This window comes from Pectinophora gossypiella, chromosome 4, assembly GCF_024362695.1.
Source record: "Pectinophora gossypiella chromosome 4, ilPecGoss1.1, whole genome shotgun sequence".
NCBI lineage: Eukaryota > Metazoa > Arthropoda > Insecta > Lepidoptera > Gelechiidae > Pectinophora > Pectinophora gossypiella.
The window spans coordinates 3797879-3822210 of NC_065407.1; the positions used below are offsets into that span (position 1 = coordinate 3797879).

Below are 24332 nucleotides of genomic sequence, written 5' to 3' on the forward strand. Positions count from 1 at the left end.
AAAAGTAAAATCTTCGTTGTCTATCTGTTCGTCTTTCTGTCATCAGACTCTATCTTAAGAACCGCGATAACTAGACAGTTGAAATTTTTACAATTATGTAGGTATTTCCCATACAAAAAAAAACGCGATTTTTTTTTGCCCTTTTTGATCGATATTTATAGTGGCAATAGGTAGTAGGAAGCATTTACAAATTACTCAGTTATATTTTTAATTTAGTAATAAATAATAAATTTAATAAAAAATAAGTACTTAAGGCGGTTCCCTTACAGGAAAGGTTTTTTTTGCCTATTTCTGCGGATGTATCGCGGTACCATCTAGTAGAATATGAAGCCGCCGTTTTCATAGCTGGACTGTTAGTTCAATAATGTCATGGTCGTACCTCTCACAGCTAGCATAGTTGGACGTGTCAGCTCACGTTCACTAGAAATCTATTGTATGTGTACGGTCACGAGCATTAATATGTATACACTTTCGTACCATGTCACATTAACTTTTATGACAAATTGAACTGTAAGTCTCACTAAATGTCAAATATGTTAGTGCGACAGAGTCCTAAAGTGGGTACATTACATTGCTCATGACTGTACATACATACATACATATCGTCGTCTAATAGTGAAAACGACATAAGCGCCTTTTTGATCTTCGCAATCACCGAATAAAGAAAGAAAGAAAAAGGAAAAGAGAAGGTTGACAAGACCCTCACGCTCATTTTGTATGAGAATCGCTGTAGCTAATTCAACCCCACTCTCTTTTACTACTACTCCTGCAAACAGATAACTACGATAGGTCTACTGCTTCTCAAATTCCAGAGCCTCTTTACCGGCAATGTATATTTTGTGTAGGCTGCAATTTTATTATTACATTTTGTAAGATGCTGCATACAAAAGTATTTTTTGATAGATAGCCGTTCTTTTTATAAGGAGGGGACCCCCTTACATGATAGTAGAGATACAGAATACGGCTTTTTAATATACTATCGCGGAGCACCGTGTGTTGTATAGTTTGCGGACGAGTGGAGTGCAATATTGAATTGTGTCTATTTGCTCATAGTTGTATAGCGCGCGTTTCGCACTCACTTGGGCCTTCCAAACTTTCTTCTATTCCGTGCCAGCTAAACAATTGTGGATTTTTACCTTGATTGAAATGAATTGCAAGAATTCGAGGTATTTTTAAAGGAAGTCACATCAGCGTGTGATTTTTCAAGAAGGCGCTTACGTGGTTTTCACTTTAAAAAAATAACGGTCTCTATGGTTCAATGGTTGAGCGTTGGACTCACGATCCGGAGGCCCTGGGTTCGAGTCGCGGTGAGGACATATCACAAAAATCACTTTGTGATCCCTCGTTTGGTTAGGACATTACAGTCTGATCACCTGATTGTCCGAAAGTAAGATGATCCGTGTTTCGGAAGCCACGTTAAGCCGTTGGTTACTATTTACTGATGTGAGTGAGTAATCGTTACATAAGCCATGTCAGGGGCCTTTGGCGGCTCAATAGTAACCCTGACACCAAGGTTGATGAGGCTGGTATTTCACCTCACCACCCACACGATAAGTAGACTTTAAGGAATGAATCTAATTGTCTCTAATTTTCAGCCTGGCACCACTAACCCGACGGTGACTGTTACCATACGAGAGATTGCTGATGGTGGTCAGTCCACCGTGTACGAAGCGCCATCAGACCTCGACCAGTACGTACTTTTTACAATTAACATTACAATTCAGGTGTTTTATGTACTAGTAACTCCTCTGCTGGACTGGGAGTAAAGAAAAAACATAGAATGCGTTCAGCTGCCTATCTTCCCGTCCATGTCGTAAAAGGCGACAAAGGGACAGCGTCCTGTCGAACATGATGGATCAACTGTAAGAGCGATAGGCTGATTACCTATCATCATACGGTTTATCATTATCCACATTAGGACTATGTATCAAAAGTGGCTGCAAATAGTTTCTTGATTATTTGTAGTTCTGCCCACCCCTTCGGGGAATACGGGCGTGAGTTATGTATGTATGTATGTTATGTACTAGTCATTTAGGTACCAACGGGCACTATGAATGGTGAGATATATTTTTAGAGAATATTATTAGCGAATATTAATGGAGGTATTAAATTATTAAAGGGGTGTTCGTGTGGTGATTTGAGGTCGTGATAGGTTCAGCATGACGCTAATACCTGTTCAATAAATCTGGGTCGTGTTTAATTGTATAGCGTCAGTAGATCTTTAAGTGACTTTTCGCCAATTTTGTCACGGTCACGGATAGCTCGAAAGACCAAGTTATTTTAATATTTTGAATGCTTGTTAGTATACCTGCATTTATTATTATGGTAGGTATTATAGTTTACCTTTAAAGAAAATCGCAACTATTTTTCTAAATACTTCTTTATTCTTAAGTACAAAATGTGAAACTTAAAATTTGTTCACTGAAAATAATGGCCACTATGGACTTGGTCACTTTCTCCATAACCCTCTTTGTGGAATTTCCCTGGTGTTTGGTTAAATCCTCCCAAAATTATATTATGACCACCAAAGTTACCTTGATTGGGCTTGCCTGGCATGTTAGGCCCGCCATTTTGCCCAAACTCATAACCTCCATCATTTCCACCTTGGTTACCCATTTGAGGCGGTGGTGGTGGTGGCCCACCTGGTCTGAAACTACCCATACCTGGTTTAAAACCTCCTGGATTCTGCTCTTCAGGGTGGTTCATTCCACCTGGTGAACCTGGTTTCATCGGTCCTGGACCAAAGTCACCGGGGTTTCCTGGATTAATACCAGGGCCAAAACCACCCGGATTGGGACGTTTTGGACCGTTTGGCTGGTAGCCATTCGTTCCACTAAAATCTGTACCATGGCTGTCACCTCTATCTATGTTTCCGGTTCCTTCTTCGTGCCCTACCCAGGGTTGTTCGTTGCCGCCTGGTCCATAGTCTATTCCACGATTTCCCTGATTGTTATCATCTGGTTCACTTGGATTTTGGTCGCCTGGTCCAGGTAGATGATGTTCTTGTTGTTCTTCCGGATGATTAACTCCCATGCTTACACCTGACTTGTTAGGTCCATACAAATGAATATGAGCATGTCTGCCATTTAAATACCCTAGCACTCTTTTATCTGGAGTATTTGGACCAAATCCGTCCATATTATACCTATAGCCACTGTATTTACTACTTTTAAAGGCGTCGGGACTTGGGACGTTCACAACGAGCTCACCGTTAGGTTTAGAATTATCATACATATGTGCACTTTCACCAAGGTTAGATCCTACTACTCCCTCTTGATTACGGTTCGCTTCTTCGTTGGCTGACCAGATTTGTGCAGCTACTCCTTGTTTGTTGGGTCCGACATTGTGTGTACCAAAATAATTGTTTGGGTCAGGATCGTTTTGATTGGGGGGACCACTTCCTCCACCATTCACCGCATAATCAATTCCGTTACCTGATAGTGCCTTTTGCAGCCCCATTGGATCAGATTGATCATACTTGAAGTTAGAAGTAACTGGTGTTGGTGCTTCCGACTCATCTTTTCGGATAGGCAATGGACGAAAGTAAAGACGCCCTGAAAAATAATGTAAATGCTGAATTTATATTTATTTTGAATACTGGCTGTACATTATACCTTTAACAACTTAAATCAATAATTGGTACAATTATGTTAAATTAGACGATTTATAAAACTACGTTCTACGTAATAAGCTAAATGAACATTTACGTACGTAAATTATTAATGAATTTAAAAACAATGATTTGTGATTTTGTTACGATCTGTTGTCATAAAATAATTCATCGATGAACAGTGTGGAGGTGGCTTACCTGTACATGATGTTACTACGGTTAATGTCAGAATAATACTGGTAATCTGTAAACAAAAATAAGATTAGAACGAGAATAACAACAATATTAGTCACTAAATCAATGTTTCAGCTACATCAGCATACAACCGCGGTTTGAATAACAGAAACCAATAAATTTATTGAAATTTAGAAACAATGTTCACTGGGTAAAAAAATAGGTAACTATATAAGTCCCAAGTTTCAACTCTTTCTTCATAATACTATTTTAAGTGAAGTAGGTAGTAAAGCACACTGAAATATTATCACACATCTTATCACTATTTACAAATAAAAAAGCACCTTAAAAACCATTGTTTAAATTTTTTTCTGCCTCCTCGATTAATTCCAATATTTCGAATATAGCGTGAATGAGTTCAAAAGCGTTTATATACGAACGTTATCTGCATCCGCTAACTTCATTTGTTTACAAAATAATGCGGAATTCTTTGGTACTTTGAAACACTATCGAATTTCGCCGTCAAGATATTGTTTGGATTAAAGAGGTAGAGAGATGTATGGAATTCCCGTTTCGTCTTATTAGTTTTCCATCTTTTATCATCGAATCTATCTTATCTTTAATCTTATATCGGATATAAATTTCTAACATTCAATTTTCCCAAAGATATCGAAGGTATTGATTGATGTTTTTGAGAGTGGGTTTGTCCATATAAAGTAAAAAAATATGATGCATTATTTTTTGTACGCCTTACTATGTATAAATACATAAATTAAAGTATGTTTACGTACCATGAAGAAAAAGATTGAGACGTGATGACCTCTTACTTATGAACTTAAAATAATTTTCAAAATGTTCTCATGTCACTAATGCTTTTAAAGGTCCTGAAAATAAAATAGGTCGTGTTAATTCTAGAATAAAGTCCTGCAGATTTAGCTGTTTCAATAAAAGTTGTCTGGATTTCAAAACACCATTTTAAATGACAGAAATAATTTATCAAAGAGAAAATATAAACCACAACGTCATTTCTTATTTCGCAATTAACTTGGCAAGATTTTTCTGAATATAAAATTTTGAAATTCGAAATTCTTATTAAAAAAAATCTAAAGATTTACTCACAATTTAATGGATATTTTTTCAGACCAATTCTGAGGAACGTTCGTTTCGTCAACAATGAGACGATTGCAGTGATGTGGACCAACCGTGTGCAGACTTCACTCTCTGTGCTACTGTGCACTTCCGGAACTGAAACTTGCACTCAAGTAAGCACTGTTTTAAAATAACAAAATTTCTCAACACTTGTATACTAAGTTGGTGTTTGTTGATTGGTTTTATTCATATACTTACCGTTTACCGAGCGAACCTGGTCTACACTGTAAATGAAATCAGCGTTATCTTTATCATCATCATCAACTGCTTCTTTAACTCGATGTACATTTTAATCAAGATATAAAGATACACCAACTTTTGCTGATTAAAACTACTTTCTTACTGAAGGGTATTGCTTCTATTTCAACATTAAAGGAATGTTATAATGATAGAAGTTGAACATCTAAACCCTATCATTAATTTTTACATTTTGATAATTTTATTTTGATTTTGATTCGTTTTAGAATAACAACGGCTGGAAAGATAATAAATTAAATTAAATATTGTTTCATGTTCCAGATCTACACATACTCTGAAGAAAATGGCTGGATTGACAACATTCCTCTCATGTTTAACGAACAAGGAAATTCATTTATCACCATCTTGCCACAGGTGAGGTGTCATTTTGCGAATGTTATTTATTTGTTTAGTGCAGACCTAACTCCCCCAGAAGATCTTCCGAGATCTTCTTCACAACGCGACGTGATTTGAACAATAACGGAACAATAATAAGTAACGATTTCAATATAAGGTACTTACCTAGAAACTAGATGACAATGAAAACCTAAGTAGATATAATATTTATGAATTGTCGAAGCGTGTCTACGGAATTTGTATGTCTTTTTAAACACGCTGATAAGGAACAATGAAGTTACTTTTGAACATAGTAAGAAGTGTGAGAAAAAGTATCTATAAAGTCAACCGACTTGCAATGGATCAAAGGAGGTTATTGAATTATATCGTGTTAAGCATAAACAATTAACAGCCTCCGTGGTCTAGTGGTAAGAGCGTTAGGCTCACGATCTGGAGGTCCGGGTTCGATTCCCGATGGGGACATTGTCGAAATCACTTTGTGAGACTGTCCTTTGTTTGGTAAGGACTTTTCAGGCTTGAATCACCTGATTGTCCGAAAAAGTAAGTTGATTCCGTGCTTCGGAAGACACGTTAAGCCGTTGGTCCCGGCTTTTTTTTTTTTTTTAGGCTATTTATGTTATGTTATGTTATGTTATGTAAGCATAAACAAAGTATTATACCTAATATAATAGCCCATTTAATTTTGTGGTCATGTTTTAAATAGTTTTACGTGTAGGTATTTTTTAACCATTTTACTACAAAACGTTTTTACGTATATGGAGATGTAAAAATATCGTTGTTAAGCGTATCATTTGTGCTGTGAACGGTTTTATATAACTTTTCAATGTATCTTAGTCCGACTTAAAAAGTTCTATATTTGTTTATTTTTTTGCGATTTGTTTATTTTTATTACATCCGTTTGATGGTTTAACTTTAATGGCTTTATTGCGAGGTAGGGCCCAGCTGCTCTTTTATAAAATATTTCTTTTTTTATCAAGGTGTACCATTTTTTTGCAATATTAACCGATTTGTCATTTTTTTTCAGTCGGTGGACGGAGTACTGTACAAGCAAATCGTGCAGGTGTCTGAGAACACTGCTGAGGACAACGCTAGCCCTCTCTGGGTCGCAGAGTCCCGTACCAACACTTCCAACACCGTTCTGGACATCTTGCTCTGGACCCCTGATGACGTCATGTGAGTACTTTACATTATTGGTTGGGTGACATTGACATTGAGATTCTATATGCCAAGAGCCGAAACGTTGCTTAAATACTGAAATGATATTATTAAAATAATACCCACTTACTTAATACATTAATTATTATTGACACAAATACGAATTTTAAAAATAGGCAAGTAGTTGATCTGACACAAGATTTTTTTTCTGAAATTTCCAGCTGGTACAAAGCAACTCACGTTGATGACTCCGCTGAGCAACACATTTACACTGTGAACGCTACCCGTGTTATATCCTGCTATACCTGCAATATTGTACGGGATGACGGTGGCAGGTGTCTGTACAATGAAGCTAGTATTAGCCAGGAAGCAACGCGAGTGTCCGTCACCTGCGGCGGACCTGATGTGCCGAAGGTCTTCATTTACGATTCTGTAAGTATGAGCTTGACGTGATACGTCATCTCCCTAGCGTCATCTACATAGACATAGCATCCTGCTTATATTCCCGAAGTGCTACCACTTCAGACATGTATATGTACCCACTCCTCGCCAGCTATGTTGAAGTCCCATGTGATAGGCGAGCATATTGCCATTATCCGGGCACCAATTCCTAGCGTTATCTCTTTCTCTTTTATTCTTTGATTTTGTTTTATTATTCTATAGTTTTGCTTAATTTATTTCATTTTATTGGGCTAGAATCATAATTTTCTTTTACTATCAATTTCAGAACGGAAGTCTAGTGAGAGTGTGGGACGACAACGCAGAGACAGCTGGACTAGTGGCTTCTAGAAGCATCCCAGAGATCATCCGGCTTAAAGTCCACGTTGCTGATGGCCTACCAGAAGCCGATGTTCAGATACAAGTCCCTCCCAACTACCAGGAGAGGACCAATGTGCCGCTCTTAGTATACGTGTAAGTTTATCACCAATTTTATTCTGTTCACTCCCCCCAGATTATCTAAGGTTAAAATTTTAATAAAAGTGAAATACTTATGATTTTGACATTTGACAAACATTCGCTCTATTTGACACATTTGCATTGCAAAGGGTACATTTACAAGGATAATTTAGTAAAAATAGGTTCAAATCTTATTGATTTTTCACTGAAAACTTTTATGTAAGTTTGTGTAAGTACTTCTGCTATGCCTCTCAGTAACAAATATGTTTTGTGGAGGTCACAGTAATTTACCATATTATAATGCAACACCTGATCTTCCACAGCTACGGAGGTCCAGACTCAGCTCTAGTCACGAAGCAGTGGAGCATCGATTGGGGTACTTCTCTGGTCAGCCGCTGGAACATTGCTGTGGCCCACATCGACGGCCGAGGGTCCGGCCTCCGTGGAGTAGCCAACACCTTCGCTTTGAACAGGCAACTCGGCACTGTTGAGATTGAAGACCAGATCCAAGTTACCAAGTAAGCTTATAGCCATGGAACCTCATGTTAATCATGTATTAGCAATTAAGACGCAACAGGACGTGATGTTCAATATGGTCATCACAATAATGGCATCTGAATATTTTATAAATTGACAAAACAATGATTAACCTTATCCATCCTGTGACAGCGATTATTCAGCGCTTACGACGTCAAATAATTTTGATGTATTGTTGGCATCGTCTAAATGAAATTCTTATTTGCACTCTTTTTCTTCTCTAGTTATCGTCTGGAAAGCGTTAACTTCTGTTACACCATTGTAGTCGTTACTAGAAATATCTACCCATGTATCCTCAATACTAATTCTGATGACACCCAAATTAAATGAGCTGACACATAGGCATTGTGTGTGGCGAGGTAAATCGTGTACCGGCGATTGGTTTGATGAAATAAAAATACAAATATGCTGATGAAGCTGATCTGCGTGTAATAAACGTTTAGGGCACTGGAGATTACAATATTGCTTGTACGATATTTCACGATACAATTACGTAAATAAAATTGGCGTAAGAGTCGACTAGTTGGTACGGACATTGAGCAAAGAAGAAGGAATGACAGTTGAGAGCAAAGACAATATGTCTACATAAAAAGTCATGTTATTAATCTATGGTCTTATAAGGGTGATGCATACACGGTCAATACACGGTCAATTTCTAACATTGTGCTCCATCGTCTAAAACGTCGATTTACAAGTATAATATAGCTTTTATAAGTAAAAAAAATACTACTTACGTAGTAAGTATGTAGTCGTTACACGAGCCATAACAGGGGCCTATGGAAGCTCAATAATAACACTGACACCAGGGTTGCTGATGTTGGCCATCCAACTCACAACCCATACGATAGAAGAAACGAGTATAAAGACTTCACTGTATCTGTATAACTGACTGTCCTTTCAGATACCTCCAAGACAACCTGACGTGGGTGGACTCGAACCGTACGTGCATATGGGGCTGGTCTTATGGAGGTTACGCCGCATCGTTGGCCCTTGCTCGAGGTGGTGACGTGTTCCGTTGTGCTGCTGCTGTCGCTCCCGTCGTCGACTGGCGTTTCTATGGTATGCAGTTTGCCATTGAATGTAGCATGTAGTCACTATGGTCCTGTGATTCACCGGTTTGCTTCTCAAACGGGGCCCCGATACCAGATTTGCACCAATCAGATATTAATTTATCTTAAGTGCAATTTTTACTAACATAGTTGACTGGACATTTATAGATCATTACATATCGCAGTGGTCTAACAGAAATCGGTGAAGTATGGGTACTTAGTTCATCTTACGATGGATGTATCTCTGACTATCCCAATTGGGATATAGTTGTGAGCTGAGTGAGAAAAGAATCTTGCATTTTGCGTCGGAAAACTCCACTTGATATTACATCAGAATCATGAGCTGAATCATCCTCCTCAGTATTTGGTAGGGTGTCACTAACATCCTGTATATAGTTGGGAGAACGGGTAACATGCATGTTAGATTACGGATTCGAATTTTAGATTCCAAATTTAAACCACCGCATTGGAATTTGTTTTCGAATTCATAATCCAAATATTTGAAATAATGTTTTTTTTTAATTTCAGACACCATCTACACGGAGCGTTATATGGATACTCCACAGAACAATACTCAAGCGTACATCAATTCGTCGCTCCTCACTCCGGAAGTTGTAAGTCATTCTATCTATTACTAATAATATAACATCACGCCTGTATTCATGAAGGGGTAGGTAGAGGTATATAGTATACAGTGTTAGTGACACGTAAAGTTACTGACGGGGGTGATTCAGACCATGATTCTGAGTTCTCTTCTTCTATCGTGTGAATTGTGAGGTAGATTACAAACCTCATCTTGAGTCGGAGTTGACAACTAGTAAAACTAACTGTCGCAGAAGTATGGAACTGAAAATAATAAAAAAAAAACTAAAATTTATGTGAATTTTCCGATAGGAAATTCCACTTGATACTTGATATCAACTCAAAATGATGGTCTGAATCATTCCCATACGTACAACTTGTTGTACGGGGTGCAAATGACATCGGAACTAATACTGAGGGCGACGATACAGCTCATTGTTCGTGAGTTGATATCAAGCGGAATTTGGAATTTTCCTCCCCAGTTATGTGCAAATCCTGGAAACCACGTAAAATTAGTTATCAACGTTTTCAAACTTAATAATTCTTTGTTCACATAATATGCAATAGTTCTACATTAACCAACGGTTGCCTTTGGGTGTACTTCCATAGTGCACACAGTGATAATCTTCGGTTGGTGTCATCATCACATTTAGAAAATTTAAGTGTCTTAAGGGACCTCTACGTCTTGGCTTTGACACACCACACGCCGTCCAAAAGTCCAGGACTTCATGGACACGAGATATGGAAACGGCATAAAACATAATACCCCCTCCGGTTGATTAAGGGGGGGGGGGGGACGCTGTGTCCACCAGCAGTGGAACGTATATAGGCGGCGTATGTTGTGTTATGTAACACTTTATTGCACGTATTTCACTAGGAACAGACTTTATAATAGTATAAAATATCATTGGCAATTCATCTACTTTATCAAGTATCAAAATGTTCATTCATCCAGGTGGCAGCATATCGTGAGAAGCGCTACTTCCTCGTCCACGGTACAGCTGACGACAACGTCCACTACCAACACGCTATGCTCATCTCACGCCTGCTACAGAGGCAGGACGTGTTCTTTAACCAGATGGTGAGATTTTGTTAAAATAATTGCTTATTTAATATAGTAATCCTGGCTGAAGAAATAGAGATGTGAAATTGGTATGTTTTGGTTAGAATTGGTTTTTTGTGTATAAAAATCGAGAGCGGAAAATAAAAGCTATATTCCGTCGTTCACTCCGTCTTGATAATTCTGTTTTATTAGCGTTGGTTAATAGCGACATCTGTTAGATTACTTGGCTACTAATTGTGATGATTGTGATGTAATTGGGATGGGGATGATGTACGTCTACTCACTGCCGCACAATCATAAAATGAAATCAACGTCTCTATGAAAACAAATCTGTCACGCAACTCCACACGAACCATCGTTCATACACTTAGGCCGAGGGTAACGCGTGCGCTTGGCAACTCCCGCCTATTTCTCTAAGGATTTGTCTTTGGTGACTTAATGTCTTTCCATAACGGTTTGAGTGAAAGAGAGGGATAGTGCATGATTATATATTATGTTTTTCTTTTTTTCAGAGCTACACTGACGAAGACCACGGCCTAGTCGGCGTCCGACCGCATCTCTACCACGCACTAGAAAAGTTCTTGCAAGAGAATATGTTGTAAAAAACCTTTATTAACATTCCATATACAAGAGCAACTTCCCAACAAGAAACAGGAACGAAATATTGCCATTTTCAGTTGGCGCGGTGAAAGTAAAAGTGTAAAAATCGAGATGGCGCCACTTGCCACAGTATCCCAGTGAATCAATCAAATTATGGGTAGTACTTAGGCGATGTAGGTACCTATTTAAACGAAAGTGTAACAAAACAAACAACAATTCTAGTACGCCTACTTCTAGCTAAAGTTCTTAAACCCCTTTAGATTTTTGAAAGCAATATTTACAAAAACATGTTCTATTATGAAATAAAGAAGATACCTACTAAATAGTTGTCTAAGAGCAAATAAAATGACAAATTAATGTCGTTAAAATGTAGTGTGAAACAATAATAAGTAATATTTCAACGTTCACGCATGTTGGTCAAAATACGAAATGTTATATAATAGTATTTAAGTAGAGCAAGTAACAAAAAGTATTACTTAATTCAGCGATAAATGAAACTTCCAACGTAAATAAGTATTTTTTAAAATTATAAAATATATTTCATAGCAATTATATTTTATTATTATTATTTTTTAAAGACATCGTGATCGTCAAAGATTATGATTATGATATCCTTAAAAACAACTAATGTTGCCAAATGTAAATTTGTACCTAACAGGGTTACCATATGGAATTCGTAGAGTTTTAAATATTCCAATTATGAATCAGTACCTAAATCTAGGATAATAGTACGAAATAATATTATTTTGTTTGTAAATATTTAAAGTACTTTAAGTACAAAGTTTCTTAAATAAATGTGTTTTCTACAACGCTGTTATTCATATTATTTTTCTACCATCCTTATAAGTACTTATTTGGAGTTTTCATTATCATTAATTTATGATTTAGGTATACACGAGCTGAAAAATAATTCGTGATAACATTGCTTAGAGTATGACTTACGGTCATGAGCATCAATATGCATATATTTTGGGACCATGTCCCATGTTTTTTGTTGTCAAATTGCACTGTAAGTCTCACTAAATGTCAAATATGTTAGAGCGACAGCGTCTAGGGTACATTATGTTGCTCAAGACTGTACATTATAGTGCTAGGGGGCACGAATCCCGGTGCGGGGCTCTAAGCCACTGAATTATTTAATATCAATTATATCACGTCAGTACACAGCAACAGCCTCCGTGGTCTAGTGGTTAGCGCGTTAGGCTCACGATCTGGAGGTCCGGGTTCGATTCCCGATGGGGACATCGTCGAAATCACTTTGTGAGACTGTCCTTTGTTTGGTAAGGACTTTTCAGGCTTGAATCACCTGATTGTCCGAAAAAATAAGATGATTCCGTGCTTCGGAGGGCACGTTAAGCCGTTGGTCTCGGCTATTAGCCGTAAAAACACCTCCACCAACCCGCAGTGGAGCAGCATGGTGGAGTATGCTCCATACCCCCTCCGGTTGATTGAGGGGAGGCCTGTGCCCAGCAGTGGGACGTATATAGGCAGTTTATGTATATCACGTAGTTTCCAGGATTCGTGCACGGGTAGTGGTAATATTATATGGGACTGAATCATATAAATCAGAAATCTGAATCATTTATTCAACGTAATTGTCATAGATAAACTTGTAGAAGGTCAATGTATCATTTTTGAATCTACGTCATTTCGCAAAGTGTTATGGCGGATGAGAAGAAATGACAAAGAAACGGCAACCGCAACATTATGTCATCTTTTATCCTTTATCGAATCACAGTGGGGACATATCACAAAAATCAATTTGTGATCCCTAGGTTGGTTAGGACATTACAGACTGATCACCTGACTGTCCGACAGTAAGATGATCCGTGCTTCGGAAGACTCTACTTACTGATGTAAGTAAACTAACTGTGTAGTCGTTACATGAGCCATGTCAGGGGCCTTTGGCGGCTCAATAATAACCCTGATACCAGGGTTGATGAGGTTGGTAATCCACCTCAGAACCCAACGATAAGAGAAAAAGCTCACAAATATATCCCTATTGGGGTAATCAGAGGTATATTCATCCCACATCTCACCGAGCTTTCTGTTGGACCAACGTGATAGGTGATTCGTGGTGGTGGAGGTAAAATAGTATTGTTGAATGTAAGTACAATTTCATCGAACAAAGGGAACTTAAAAAATTACACATCCATAACATTTGGAAGCGGTTCATTCTTCGTCGCATTTCGTAGCGGTAGCTATTCGCGGAGTCCATTAGCGATGACGGAAAAACACTTTGTCAACGACGTTTCGTTTTATGTTATACAATTTCTGAGCTTGATTTCGCAATTTAGGTTTATTTTTTATAAACGAAGACAAGTGTTATTGTTGGTATGGCGTTGTCGTAGACTTTGTCTGTATGACTTTTTAAATATACTTACTTACAGCTGTTTTACATTTTGTTGGTCCAACCATCCACATCAACCCAGGCGTCAGGTTTATTATTGAGCCGCTAAAGGCCATGGCTAATGTAACAACTGTTAGATTTATTTGTGAAATTCGCAGAACAAAGATAAAGTTGATTCATTCATATTATAAGTGAAATTAGTCTTGATAAGTTTCTAGCCGAAATACCATTTACTTACTTACTTTTTCCAAATCACGTGTGAATCAGCTTAAAAACAAAATTAGTTTGCTCGCCAAAGCCCCTGTATTTCGGAGGGCAATCGTAAATTACTGGTAGAGACGGCTTGGATTTCGTGTTTAATTACAACGTCGGTCCTGCAGTAATCTGATTGCACGGAACATTTTCACGTCTGATAGATACCTACATATAACCCGATTTTCTTTTCTTTAAATTATGTTCTTGTAACAACGCCGCAAGCCTTGGTAGCCTAGTTGGTAGAACGCTTGCCTCTCACTTTGAGGTTGCAGGTTTGAATCCAGCACAGACCTAAACCGATGATTATCGAATTCATGTTTATTACGTGATCAGCGGTGAAGGAAAACATCGCGAGGAAACCCACATTCCCGACAAATGCATTTTTGGAGGTATGTAACCTAACCTGTAACGGGCTGGTTTTCCCTTCGCGGGTTGGAAGGTCAAACAGGTTGTCGCTTTTGTAAAGAACCGGACCTGGCACATTTTCAGGTTAGGTAAGCGGACCCCGAGAAAAACAGGATAATGTTAGAGGGGTGATGTTATTGTAACAACCTCCATTGTCTAGTGGTGAGAGCGTTGGAAAACATATTTTCATTGTACATTTCTCCGCATGATGGGGTCTGAAGAAAAAAACAGGACGCATTCATTCTCCTGCTTTGATAATCAGCATGCAAATAAAAGTTGTAAAGGAAAACTAAGTGTTCAAGAATTGGATTAATTCATTGATTTATTTATTTATTCGCTTTACACTAAAATATTGTAGTCTAGTCGTTATTAAGCTGATTGCTTGCAAGTTTTCTGGAGTTTTGGAATTGGATATAAGTAATTTTATATTTTTGTTCTGCTCTTTCAGAATTAATACTTTTCCAGCACGTATATTTGCAACTTACGCCGCCATTGTTGAAAAATGGTGTTGACAATTGCAACATAAAAATACCTTTTTAAAAAAAAAGGTTATAAAAATATTAATTCTTTACTATTTTTAAATTAATTTTTGTATTCATCGATCTTCTCTTATTGTCGGACGTGTTTGTAACCTTTGTAATTATCTACTAAAACCGAATTATATGCGAAGTGGCAAAACAATCAGCGTTTCTTTTAATACAGTCTGTGGACTGATTATTTCACCAATCAGTCCACACACATTTAAACAAATGGCACCTTAAAATTTCGATAATACGAGCTGTATGGATTTGGAAAGAATATGTCCAAATCTACAAAATCAACCAATTATCAAAACTTCCGGTAAGCTTCCCAGGTCTACCAAATGATCGGACTAAACCGCAGATTTTCACTTGATAAGGACAATGACAAATTGCATGTCAAGTTACCACTCGAAGCCGACAACAGAGCTAATCGTCGAACGCGATTAGCCTTTCTGCCCGATTTGGAGGCCAAAAAACGTTCCTGAAATTGCCATTTGCATCAGATCATCGTAAAAGTAGCTTAATAAGTCAAAAGTCTATGTAACATCGTAAAATATCTAAGTAAGTCTATGGTAGTTAATGGTGATGATTTTTGACAGCAAATCCATTTTAATTCAGTTTGTCAGTTTTTGACAGCCTCCGTGGTTTAGTGGTTAGAGCGTTACGCTCACGATCTGGAGGTCCGGGTTCGGTTCCCGATGGGGACATTGTCGAAATCACTTTGTGAGACTGTTCTTTGTTTGGTAAGGACTTTTCAGGCTTGAATCACCTGATTGTCCGAAAAGTAAGATGATTCCGTGCTTCGGAGGGCACGTCAAGCCGTCCCGGCTATTAGCCGTAAAAACACCTCCACCAACCCGCATTGGAGCAGCGTGTGGATTATGCTCCATACCCCCTCTGTTTGATTGAGGAGAGGCCTGTGCAGTGGGACGTATATAGGCTGTTTATGTTTATGTTATGTTGTCAGTTTAAAAACCAACTTTATCTCAGCACACGTCGTAAGTGAAGAACAGCAGTATTTTTAGAGCTGAAAATTCAAATGAGGTTTTGTCTGCCAGAATGGGCTGTATTGTAAAGTTAAAACCAGTTAAAAACTGAGATCATGCCGCAGAATTATGCATAGGCACTGGATAAAGTTGGGACGCGAGGATGATTTCCATAAAGTTGACCAGTTTCGGACACCTGCCGCTTACAATTTTCTCAGCCATTATACGTAACGGACCACTGCATAATATTTATGTCATATTATTTGGACATATTAATATTTTCGGAAATCGCTTTTTTAGTTTTTAGGTTTCTGGCTATGTTTCTTCTGCGTGGATTTTTACGTATGGTTGTCACTGGATCTAAATATTAAAATATAAATATTTTAAGTGTTAATTAAACGGCGGTAAAATCTTGCTTTTTATTGAGAAACAGAAACAATATTCGAATGACATCTGCGATATGACTTATGACCCAAAACCATAGATCAACATTATACATATACCACAATAAGGAAGCTTCGGCTTTATTGACTATACTAAAAAGGAAATATATATCTGGCACATGCTACATCTATAGTAGATATTTATTTGGAGACATTGAAATTTATAATTAGGGTAATAAATAAAATATTTTATTGCCGACACTCAACACGAGATTGCAATCTAAATTAAATATACCTATTTACATATTTTTTAAGGATACATACAATAAGGATAGGTAAATAATTTAATATTCGGTTCGAAAATATTTCTACTTCCCTAATAACTTTTAGTTTGCCCACAATAAATATTTGGTGATTATTGCCATAAAATTAGTTTTTCAAATGCTATCCATTTTAGCCGTTCTCTTAATTCTTGCTTGTATAACTTCTTCAGGGACAGTTTTCAAACCGTAAGCCCAGCCTATCCAAGCAAAGAGATCAATTAACAGACAACTTATATTCCATAAGTTACTAACATGTGTTCCGCGGTAATCCCAAGGAAACACATGATGGAAGTTATGATGCCCTTCACCGAGAGTGACGATATTTGCAAGGAAATTATTCACTGGAAGAATATTCTTATCGAATGGCTGGTATCCGTACATATGTGTGAAACTGTTGATCGAGAAAGTAAAGTTGAGGTTCAGCGCGTATCTGAGCATACAAATATGCCATGCGGTGTTGACAGTCTCCCCCCAGAAGTAAACGGGGAGGAAGGTAGGCAGAATGAAACACACTGTTCCGATTAGCGGAATTGCATACCTGTAGAAAAAACAAAGTAAATACACTGACACAGATAAATCGTAAGACAACATAATATTATTGCTAGAGTATTACTTTTTTAGGTTGATGGTAGGGCTGACAGAGGAAGATCTAGAAGGACGTACATTGACCAAATTAGAAATGTCCTTAGAAACAGTTCAGTACGATCTCTCTCTACCGGCGTACGTGATTGATGAATGTGGAGGAAGCAAGAGAAGTATGTCAGGATCGAAGCGAATGGAATTCTATAGTTTCTGCTTACCCCGGTGGGAAATAGGCGTTATGTATGTATGAATTTTTTTTTTTCTATTTTCAATCATCTTTCTAATGGGTTTTAGTAAATGATTGAATTCGACTTTGTGAGTTTGAATTCATGTTTGAATCATACCTCTAGATATAAATGATATTTCGTAGTTTCCAGAATTTGTGCGCGGTTAATGGCAATAGGCTCGACCCCTATTACATGGCACTTAAACATAGCTGGCGAGGAGTGGGTGTTTGTACTATACAGCTCTGCCTACCTATTTGTGGATAGAGGCGTGATGCTATATGCTATGATGTGGACTATGACATAAACTGGTTGTGCTGCTTCTATAGAAACTCATAAAAGTAATGACAAGAGATTTGGGTTTTGTAAAATTGGTAGTTTCCTGGGTCAAAGATAAATTATGAAATTCTGATTAAAAGGTGACGAAAAAGTTTTCCTTTTTCAATGTAACTTATTTATGAATTTTAATAATGAAAAATGTAATAAGTGCGACATTTTGTAACGTTTTTCTGTGACGTCACAGGTTGCCTTTTTCATACAAATTCCGTAGTAATTTCGTTTTTTGACGTTTAGTAAAAGTAACAATTTGACTTGTTGGAAACTACCGTATTGTCATTTTTTAACTTGTCATCAATAGCGAAAAAAGTCTCATTATTGTAAAATAGGAAAAATATATCGTATCTGGTATCTCGACAGATGGACAGACCAAAAAATAGAGGGACAGATGAGGGTGGATGGGAAGTGAGGAGGTGATGGGAGGAGGTGGGAGGATGTGAGGTGAGGTTGGAGGGTCTGACAGCACTCGTACTTACTTTCTTTGGAAATTTAACACAGGATTACTGTAAATGTCTGACATGTCGGTGTATTGCCCTCGTCTTGTCACTTCTGGGTGTTTCTTGACAAGCAACCACCCATAATGAGAGTAGAAAAATCCCCTGGTTGCGTTATGAGGATCGGCGTCTGTGTCGGAGTATTTGTGATGCAACCTGCAATGAAAAAATCATACTTAATATTACTTATTACTTTATTCAAATAGCATGCCGACCAAGGAGTTAATGCCATTTGCGGCAAATCAACAATAAGTCAAGTCAAATAACAAACTTTTATCCCAGAAACCGTACCTTAAGGGGATAATTGAAGTGTGTGGAAAGCTAGTTGAATATAAAACGTAGTCTACAAAAATAATTTGCTGTCGGTTTTGGTACTAATTACTAGTTGGTACTAGTTTCTTGAGAAATGTAGCAAAATGCCTGCAAGTGAAGATTTAAATAAAGGGTAGATAAAACCCAGGTATACTTTTTACAAATTGTTGAAAAGTGACTAAATATTGTTATGAAAATAATTACTTTTGAAAGCGCCACAAAATGGTCATACGTCGAACTAGGCAACCTAACCCTAAAATTACACGTCCATGTGATAATATCCTGTCGTCATTTGATTTAAATAAATACCTGGAGGGATAAAAAGACTACCTTGAATCAATTCATTTAAAAAGCCACATTGCAATTTGACATTTGTGCATATAAAAGTAAGTGCGCCATGATAACAAATGTTAAATAGCAATATTGCTTTCTGAGATGAATATCATCGATGTAGATCAACCCCTCCAGTTTTCTTTCTTACCTATGGTCTCGTACGAAATCAATCACGGTGTTTTGGAAGGCCATTGAGTGAAAGATCATCAGTAAGATTTCCAGGGGGAATTTAGCCTTGTAGGATCTGTGACTCCACAGCCTGTGCGCCCCCGCCCCGACTCCAATCGCAGCGAAAACTCCTACTACGAAATCTGGAAAGACATTTTGATTCTAACCAAACCTTGATTTCTGGTTTTTGTTGTCTGATTAAACCCAAAGTAAATAAATGACTTTTTTATTCTCTCTTTATTTAAGAGCTGCGCTCTTGTCGGTGGAGTAATCGCCATTCCTCTCTTCTTCCCGCCAAAACCTTCACCTCCTGATACGACACGACCTGCACCTTCTCTTTTATTTGTTTCATAAATGTTCTCCTAGGTCTACCAGAAATCAGAAATCAGCATCTTTGACTTAACACAACCCTTTACTTTGTACTCTGAACGGGAGTGCGTATCTGAAACGATTGATGAATGTGGATGAAGCAAGAGAAGTGCGTCAGGATTGAAGCAAAAGAACTTTCATAGTATCTGCTTACCAAGATGGGAAATGCGTGAGTTTGTGTATGTATGTATGACTTTACAAAAAGGCAGATCGATAACGAGGTTTTGTTAACAAAAATCACATTTGAATGTCGTTTTTTTTAAAAATGGCGCTTATGTGACTTTCCCTATAAAACAAAGACAGTATGTTTGCAGGATACTTACTTAGTAAGAGAGTTTTCCATAGAGCCACAGTAAAACAAAGGTATATGCCGTATAGAGCAGCTAAGTGAGTATACCCAACAGTTAATATATTGAAGTAGACTATCTGGAACTTCCTCGGTGAGGCTTGCGGTGCCACCAGCCTCTCCAATTGCCTTTCAGGCAAAATATCACCATTGTTCTTTGAATTTGGAGACATCGTTTTAAGGCGAAGTGATGTTTCTGAAAATTTAAGTGAAGCTATATTAATGTATCTAGATAATGGCCCCGATTCCTGCAGACACATCCTAATTTTATTTTAAGTTATCCTGTCATTTTCTTATCCACCGAAAAGAACAGGGACGATGATTGACAACTGTTAATTTTAAAATGAATAACCCGGGCGAATAAAATAGGCATCTCGCTCATGCAACCCATTTGACATGTGCTGTCAACTTAATTCTGTCGGGTTATTAGCTAATATAAAATTTTGGTTGCGCTTTTTATATTTCTGCCTAAAAACGTCTGTTCCATAAAATTTCAAATAAAATCATGTGTACAAAGTTCCATAAATAAAATCATGTATTGTGTACAGGAATCTGTTCAAATCATTATGTATTTATTATCTTCTTCGTTTCGTTTCAATGTATAAACATTGCATGAACAAAATTATAATTAAAACATTATACCAAGTTTTTATCGTGTTAAGATTCCGTAATCATGGTACTTTCAACAGTGGTGAAATATCGGAAGTCTCATATTCCTGATTTAACCCGGTAAGAATCCGGTATAGTGTTCTAATTAATCGTATATCTTATTTTGTTGGAATTTCCAGTTTGTAAACACATGTCAGTATTTTTTGAAAATTCACAATAAAGAAGAAAAAAATAAAAATATCGGAATTGGGAGTTTTAGATAAATGAACAGATATATACATATATCTGCCGGTTTAGTGCGAATAGTGCTTTGTATAACATTAATCTTATAATTATGTACTTACCAAAAAGATACTCAATCCATGGATTTCAAAGAGAATAAAGTTAAGGAAAGAGTGCCTCCATCTTATATAATATTCATTTTATGTCATAAAAATCAAACGCATCATAAAAAGTGTTGACAGAGCAGAGTAGTGAGCAATATTCTTAAGTGTCACTTAAAAACTTTGTAAGAGTAATAAAAATAAATTAATGTCACTTAATATTAATTAAAAAAATGTTCTACTAGAAAACAGATTCAGATTTCAGTTCTGTGCAATAAAGTATATTTGATTTGATTTGATTCACTTTATTTATTACTTTTTCAAAAATCTTGTATAAGCCAAAGGGGAGTTGCGGGTCATTTCACACTGGGAAGTATCGACAACGAACTTCGCTACTATTTTTTGAAATAAAAGTAATCATTAATGTAAAATAATAAGTTTTTGTGTCTCGATTTATTGCCTTCCACATAATGGACAGTTCATACCATAAGTTAAATAACACATTTGGATACATATTTTCTTAGATTAGAACATTATAAGTAAGTATAAGTACCTACTCCAGGCAATTAAAGCAACTTAAAAAATATATTAATTGAGTAGGTACTTTACGCTTCTTTTTTTAAATAATATACTTAAGCTCGCGTTTGACCACAATGTCACCTGGCGGTAAGTGAAGATTTGGTCTAGGGTGGATCATGCTTACCCAGCCAATGCTTATTCACTCTAGCCTTGAAGACTCCCAGATTATAACGAGTTGGGAAAACAGACGACGGTAGACAGTTCAATTCCTTCGCTATTCCCATCAAAAAGGAGGAGGTTTTTTTTAAATCATTTAAACTAAATCACATACTTACCACTAATAAATTAACCAAAATAGTGTGTTTCACATTTTCTCCATAACTTTTTCGCCACGTTACCGAATGATTGGTAGTTGTTCATTCATTACATTTAATTGCACCCGTCAATCTTTCTTTACTTAGGAATGTTCTTTTTCCCCTGATGAAGATGGATGGGGTCTTAAGGTCTTACACATACAGACAGAAAAACAGAGGCTTAAATCCACTCTGTTTTAGAGGTCTACGAAATAAATTACAAATTGATAGGTTTATTCCTGCCGTTTAAATGCTGACAAAATTGAAAATTCATTATTTCCTGCCTGGACACTTTCAACAAAATTGGTACGAATTAAGGTTTCGTAGTACAAGTTAAGGAAAATTATTCGTAAAAGGAAAAAGTACAAATTAAATTACGTCAATCTCCATTCATTGAATATTGACTGATATTAAACTGGCAATCACTTAGTTGCTATTTTATATATATAAATACTTTGATATTTTACTTTATTATTTTTGTCCGGACCTTGTCCACGGGCAGATATATTATGTTGTACCACGAGTCAAAAACCTAATTCGGTGACAGAACACTCCATAAACGAATACCGTATCTGTACAACATGCTGCCGGTCGACATACGTCAGGAGTGCAATATAAATAAATTTAGTAAATCTTTATTTAAACATCTTATGAAAAAGATCTCTTAGCTTTAAGTTAACTGTAACTATTTTAAAATATAATAACTAAGCGAACTCCACTCCCACAGACAAACCGAGGAATTGGTTTTGTGGGGTTTTTATTGTAATCTGTGTTTTTTAAGGAAAAATAAACATTTTACTTATTTTTTTTTTTATAACTATATTTACTTACTTTACTTACTTATTACAATAGGCACTTTTTTGATTACAAGAAAATATTTTAATCAGAAGTACCTAAGTAAGTAGTAAGTATCGAAGGATGTTTTTATCGGGAAATTACTTATGCGGGGCGGAAGGCAAGAGGGATACACTCCCCGGATACTTCATACAAACAACCTCGTTTTACACAGACACTACTCATTGACATTATCGTACGCGCGAATCTGTGTGTGAGACGTTTGACACCATACGATTCTATGTTCGAGGGGGGGTGAGGTAAACCTCTACGTAGAATTCTTTATTCTATGCTTGAGGTTCAAGAATTCTTCAAATAAACAATACTGTCATTATTAAGGCTTCCTTATCTTGGCTTCGCGTTAATTGGAAGGCCTTTTGGCTGCCTTCCAAGTTTGTGAACTTGCCAGTGATTTCAACTTCAAATTGTACCTTAATTTATTTTACTAAAATACCTCTAATGTTGACTTTAAAGTTATCTAGGGTAACTAACATGTATGAGTTATGTGTGTGTGAATATACTGTGTTTTATGTATGAATGAGGGTATCTCTAACAATGAACGACGTGTATTCAACAATCTGTGATACCGACTAGTTTTAAGGTACTTAGTTAATTAACTATTTTTTTCTTCTTTGCTGAACTGAAAGATAATAGTTAAGTAACATAGAACGCGTTCTTCAATTTAGCTTCGAGTAATAACCAAGAGAGTGTCTTTTCTATATGTTCGACTACTATGTGCGATGGGCTGATATTATGTCCACTATTCGGAGCATTCTTTTTTTTAATATTCTACACCTTTAATGATCATATTATTTAAGTAGGTATCTGGTATGAATGTCTTGGTAATGTGTACAGCATATTAGATAAGTAAGAACTCATACCGTGATAAAATGATCGATCAATTTAATAATTTTTGTAGAAATTGATAAGTTTGTTTTTTCCCTAACATGCATGCTACGTGATTTTGTTCGTATTTTGACAGAACGACATAATTAGATAAATAAATTAGTAGATTTACCTTCATGAAATTGCCGTTTTCTAAAACAAGTTCGACATCTTGCGTCTATTAGTATCTACTACGTTCGAAATTCTAAGCTAAATTAAAATCAGTTTTGTTTTTTTATTTATTATCATTATATCCTTAATCTAAATACATGGTTTGAATGATGCCGTTAAACCACAGAGGTTTGTCTCGGCACCCATTCGCCGCATTAAAACAGAAAAATAAAAAATTAAATAAAAATAATAATATAAAAATACAGAAAACATTGAAAGAAATGAACTCAAAAACACACACAGTGCACTGTCGTACCGAGTAGGCATAAATGCCAATCAATGCGGCGTACCTCGTATACGAGATTCCCTCTAAAACCAGTTTGTCGCTTCCTCGATGCTTCATATACATCATGTTCTATTAATTGATTGCCTATTGTAACGTCGCATCACGCCCACTTTATCTAGCGGGGTAGGCAGTAGTGACTATGTTATTTGTCTTATATACACATACATACGTACCTAAATATATATTATTATAAAAGAAGCACATAAATAGTTATACTACCCTACATATTTTAATTTATGATACAGTAATGTTATAATACATTACTGTATCATAAATTTATACATATTATATTATTATATAAGTATACTATACGTTAGGCATTTTGCTTATATTTAAGAAATAATGTTTTAATATATTTTTTATGTTTTTGGAGTTCATTTGTTATTTGCGTCTGTTTTGTTGAAAAAAAAAATCGGATTATTTTTAAATATGACGGCAGAAAACTACAGGAGCTTCGATTAAAAACTATAAATAATTAAAAAAAAACAAAAATATTTATTTTTCAAAATTGACTTACAAAGTTAGCACTTTTTGAACGTCAAAAATTAAATTACA

At 36.5% G+C, this 24332-nt stretch overlaps 3 protein-coding genes and 1 long non-coding RNA gene across 6 annotated transcripts in view; 1 reads left to right on the top strand and 3 right to left on the bottom strand.

Moving 5' to 3' along the window:
- LOC126366215 (venom dipeptidyl peptidase 4-like) overlaps positions 1 to 12219 on the top strand; it is a 62794-nt gene extending 50575 nt beyond the window's left edge. For both annotated transcript variants that reach the window (XM_050009241.1, XM_050009242.1), the window contains exons 9-19: positions 1596 to 1690; positions 4926 to 5046; positions 5453 to 5545; positions 6552 to 6700; positions 6904 to 7114; positions 7410 to 7594; positions 7903 to 8097; positions 9018 to 9175; positions 9694 to 9779; positions 10703 to 10828; positions 11323 to 12219. In XM_050009241.1, coding sequence (XP_049865198.1) covers positions 1596 to 1690; positions 4926 to 5046; positions 5453 to 5545; positions 6552 to 6700; positions 6904 to 7114; positions 7410 to 7594; positions 7903 to 8097; positions 9018 to 9175; positions 9694 to 9779; positions 10703 to 10828; positions 11323 to 11412 — 1509 coding nt within the window. In that variant the 3' untranslated portion in view covers positions 11413 to 12219. The remainder of the gene's footprint in view (positions 1 to 1595; positions 1691 to 4925; positions 5047 to 5452; positions 5546 to 6551; positions 6701 to 6903; positions 7115 to 7409; positions 7595 to 7902; positions 8098 to 9017; positions 9176 to 9693; positions 9780 to 10702; positions 10829 to 11322) is intronic.
- On the bottom strand, positions 2367 to 4637 carry LOC126366289 (spidroin-2-like). 2 transcript variants are annotated; one of them, XM_050009373.1, is made up of 3 exons: positions 4576 to 4637; positions 3809 to 3854; positions 2367 to 3554 (listed from the first exon to the last, which is right to left on the bottom strand). In XM_050009373.1, exons 1-3 carry the CDS (start codon positions 4576 to 4578, stop codon positions 2419 to 2421), a joined length of 1185 nt encoding a protein of 394 aa, XP_049865330.1. In that variant the 5' UTR covers positions 4579 to 4637; the 3' UTR covers positions 2367 to 2418. The 2 variants fall into 2 exon arrangements, with proteins under 2 accessions (XP_049865330.1, XP_049865329.1); XM_050009372.1 differs by lacking the exon at positions 4576 to 4637 and adding an exon at positions 4129 to 4262.
- A 2436-nt stretch (positions 12220 to 14655) lies between the features above and the next one.
- Positions 14656 to 24332, bottom strand: part of LOC126366372 (uncharacterized) — a 68142-nt gene continuing 58465 nt past the window's right edge. The window contains exon 2 of the long non-coding RNA XR_007566341.1: positions 14656 to 15710. This is a non-coding gene — a long non-coding RNA (uncharacterized LOC126366372). The remainder of the gene's footprint in view (positions 15711 to 24332) is intronic.
- LOC126366314 (acyl-CoA Delta(11) desaturase-like) lies at positions 16335 to 20861 on the bottom strand. The gene is made up of 5 exons (XM_050009416.1): positions 20751 to 20861; positions 19775 to 19993; positions 19063 to 19225; positions 18252 to 18425; positions 16335 to 17171 (listed from the first exon to the last, which is right to left on the bottom strand). Exons 2-5 carry the CDS (start codon positions 19968 to 19970, stop codon positions 16748 to 16750), a joined length of 957 nt encoding a protein of 318 aa, XP_049865373.1. The 5' UTR covers positions 19971 to 19993; positions 20751 to 20861; the 3' UTR covers positions 16335 to 16747.

Coding starts and splice junctions, on each gene's coding strand:
- LOC126366289 (XM_050009372.1), bottom strand. Junction 3,555..3,808: donor CGTAGTAACATCATGTACAG/GTAAGCCACCTC, acceptor ATTATTTTTCAG/GGCGTCTTTACTTTCGTCCA.
- LOC126366314 (XM_050009416.1), bottom strand. CDS start 19,970: ATGTCTCCAAATTCAAAGAACAATGGTGATATTTTGCCTGAAAGGCAA. Junction 19,226..19,774: donor ATGGAAAACTCTCTTACTAA/GTAAGTATCCTG, acceptor ATGTCTTTCCAG/ATTTCGTAGTAGGAGTTTTC. Junction 18,426..19,062: donor GATTTCGTACGAGACCATAG/GTAAGAAAGAAA, acceptor TTTTCATTGCAG/GTTGCATCACAAATACTCCG.